We start from the raw sequence: 3,051 nt of genomic DNA on the forward strand, positions 1-3,051 counted from the left end.
AATGTTATAAAATAAAATATTTTGATAGTTCAAGTGGTATTGATAATTCATGGTATTGTAACAAAGCCTATTTACAAGTTAATAATATCCATAGCAAAATAGTGGTGAATATCCATGATTCACTGTATTGTTATATTGTATATTTATTGTAAGTATTAAGTTTTAATTTAAAAAATGATATAAAATAAAATTAAAATAAAATATTTATAATTTTTATTTTTTTTAATTTGAAATGAGTTATGGTTTTTGGTGATGTGGTATTGATAAACTATGGTATTGGCCCATGGTATTGATGTTAAATTATAACTACTAGCTATTTTATATATTATAATGTGATATGTGTATTATAATTTTCTTTTATCTAAATTATTCTTCGTAAACTTTTTAAATTCAACATCTAACGCCTACCCATCTACCATATATTTTAATAACACTTTAAAACCTTTGAGAATGAACATAATAATTTAAAAATACATTAAATTTCTTATAAAAATATTTGAAATTAAATATTTAAAAAAATTAAAAAACAAAATAATATGACACACTCCTAAAGTATATGTAATCTATTATGTGTGAATATTTTTTTTTTTTACTATAACTATTATAAATAACAATAATAAATATATTTTTTATTTTTTTTTAAATATGATTGTGTAAAAAATAATATTTATTCCGAGAATAAGTATCGAGGAAATGTTTTATTGTTAACCAATAAATATAAAATTTCAAAACAACAAATTATAATTTTATTGAAAATTTCATAATTAAAAATTTCCATGATGAGTGTTTATTCCTTCAATGCTGAGATTAGTGCAAGTGAATCCAATGATGGATCCTTCGATGCTGAGATGAGTGCATGTGAATCCAAGGATGGATTATCTCAATGTCAGATGAATCTTAATGAATTTAGAATGATGGATTAACAAAGCCAAAGTGAAACCAAATTTAGATACAAGTAACCAAACTCGAAGATTAACATGGGCTCCCGTCCCCTGTGGAAGACCCTGTTGTTCTACCTTGGACTCACGATGCGTTATTAAAAATATTGTTGACAGCACGTTTCGGATGGGAGCTGAGTGCCAATCTAGTGCGGAGCAGACAACGATGATTGTTTGGCTTTGGCAATGACCCCCTTAACAAATTCGTTCAAATTTATATCAGAAGACCCGCCTTCGCTCATGGCAGTTTTGGCCATTTCCTTCCATTTCACACCATTCTTCCGCAATTCTTCTCCCGCTTTACTCGTCTTGTCAATAGCCATTCTCACACATCTCTCGATCTCCTCCCTTCCCACCGTCCCATCTTCTCGCTTCTTCATCCTCACTCCCGTCTTCCACACATCCGCCAAGAATTTCGAATTAGTAGTCTGATCAGTCCACACGCCCAAGTTCAGCACTGGAACCCCCAAGCTCAGGGCATCCAGCGTCGAATTCCACCCGCAGTGGCTCATAAAAGCGGCCACCGACGGATGAGACAACACCTCCAACTGAACGCACCAGTTCACAACCAGACCCCGCCCTTTGGTTTCTTCCACAAAGCCTGCCGGCAAAAATTCCCCAATGTCTTCATGGCCGGGAGGAGGGCGAATGACCCACAAGAAATTCTGACCACTGCACTGAATCCCCAATGCTAATTCATAGATTTGTTGTGCGCTTAGGAAGGTGATGCTGCCAAAAGCAATGTACACGACGGACGACGGGGGATTCTTGTCCAGCCATTTTTGCACGGCGTCCGTCGCTTTCCAAGGATCTGCGCCCACTTGTGAATCATGGGGATTGCGTCCGTCCAGAAAAGCGGAGGGTACGCAAGGCCCTATGCTTCGAAATGTCACTCCCATTGATGTCAGATAATTGACCGTCTCGGGGTCCAATTCATAGAAGGTGTTCGCAAGCACCCACGACGCATCGCTGAGGCCGTCCATTTGCTGGAGATAAGATTGCAGTTTGTGTACTGTACTACTTGTGAATGCCGCAGGTAAATCCCCCAATTTCAGTTCAGGAAGGCTAGGAATGGCAATTTCCACGCTCTCTGGCACTTGACTTGAGTCCCACGTTGCCCCTGTGAGACATCATATGTAGATTGAGAAACATATAACAACAAATTAATACAAGTATTGCATTAACCAGCAGTACTGCAAATTAAAAGCGATGCAGAGAGCGCAGAGTGGGACCATTGTGGAAGTGATGATAGATGGAGAAAACTGCAGTGCTCATCGTCCAGAACAAAGCGTGAGGAATATTCATCTTCTTTGCAACTTGCCGACCCCATTGAAGAAATGGGTCGTAAACGACACAGCACACTGGTGGAGCGTTCCCACTGGAATTCAGTCGTTGGATCAGCTGCTCTAATTTCGAGCCGTCGAAGTTGTTGCTCAAATGATTGAAAACAAAGTTGCTCACGTTTGAGTCGGGCGGATAGTCTTCAGGAAGCCCTTCTGGAATACACTCGAATTGTATTGTGAGCTTAAGGCGTTGCAGGTCCTCCTTGGCTTGTATGACTTTGTCATGATTGTAGGTGAAAGTAACGAAGGTGACGAGCAATCCTCTGGAGGCGATGTTTTTGGAGAACTGCAGCATTGGATTTGTATGGCCGGTTCCTGGGTATGACAAGACCAGGACGTGAGCCTTAATCTTTTTCATCTCCTTCTCCATGACTGCACTATGCAAGGGCTGCAACAGATTCCTGTTAATAATAGATATACAGCTTCTCTAACACCACAAAACCACAGCAAAAAATTAGGGGTAGGCCTACAAATTTAAAGACTTGAATAGAAGAGGAGACCTTGAATTCAATCTTTATATCCGACGGCCGTGAATGGTCAAACAGTTTGTGTCGTCACATTTCCTCATAATCCAGCGACATAAGGGTGACGGAGGATGAGTAGCTCATCATAAAATTCAGCCTACAAAATAGGGTACTACATGTGATTTTGTGAATATTCTAAGGAATATTCTCGAGTTTGACATTTTGACCAATATTACTGAACTCACTACTCTCTGAATATTACCAAAATTCAACGGTCCAAGGAATAAACAATACCATCGTGACCGG

General features: G+C 38.8%; 1 protein-coding gene across 1 annotated transcript; it reads right to left on the reverse strand.

Moving 5' to 3' along the window:
* Positions 1-1,084: 1,084 nt before the first annotated feature.
* On the reverse strand, positions 1,085-2,651 carry LOC149187004 (mogroside I-E synthase-like). Its single transcript, XM_089412721.1, has 2 exons — positions 2,171-2,651; positions 1,085-2,058 (listed from the first exon to the last, which is right to left on the reverse strand). Exons 1-2 carry the CDS (start codon positions 2,649-2,651, stop codon positions 1,085-1,087), a joined length of 1,455 nt encoding a protein of 484 aa, XP_089268847.1.
* Between the last annotated feature and the right edge of the window lie 400 nt (positions 2,652-3,051).

Source organism: Pinus tabuliformis, chromosome 3_1 (assembly GCF_031772625.1).
Source record: "Pinus tabuliformis cultivar Carrire ecotype Pingquan chromosome 3_1, CPIR1, whole genome shotgun sequence".
In the NCBI taxonomy this organism is placed as follows: domain Eukaryota; kingdom Viridiplantae; phylum Streptophyta; class Pinopsida; order Pinales; family Pinaceae; genus Pinus; species Pinus tabuliformis.

Coding starts and splice junctions, on each gene's coding strand:
- LOC149187004 (XM_089412721.1), bottom strand. CDS start 2,651: ATGGAGAAGGAGATGAAAAAGATTAAGGCTCACGTCCTGGTCTTGTCA. Junction 2,059..2,170: donor CTATCATCACTTCCACAATG/GTCCCACTCTGC, acceptor GATGTCTCACAG/GGGCAACGTGGGACTCAAGT.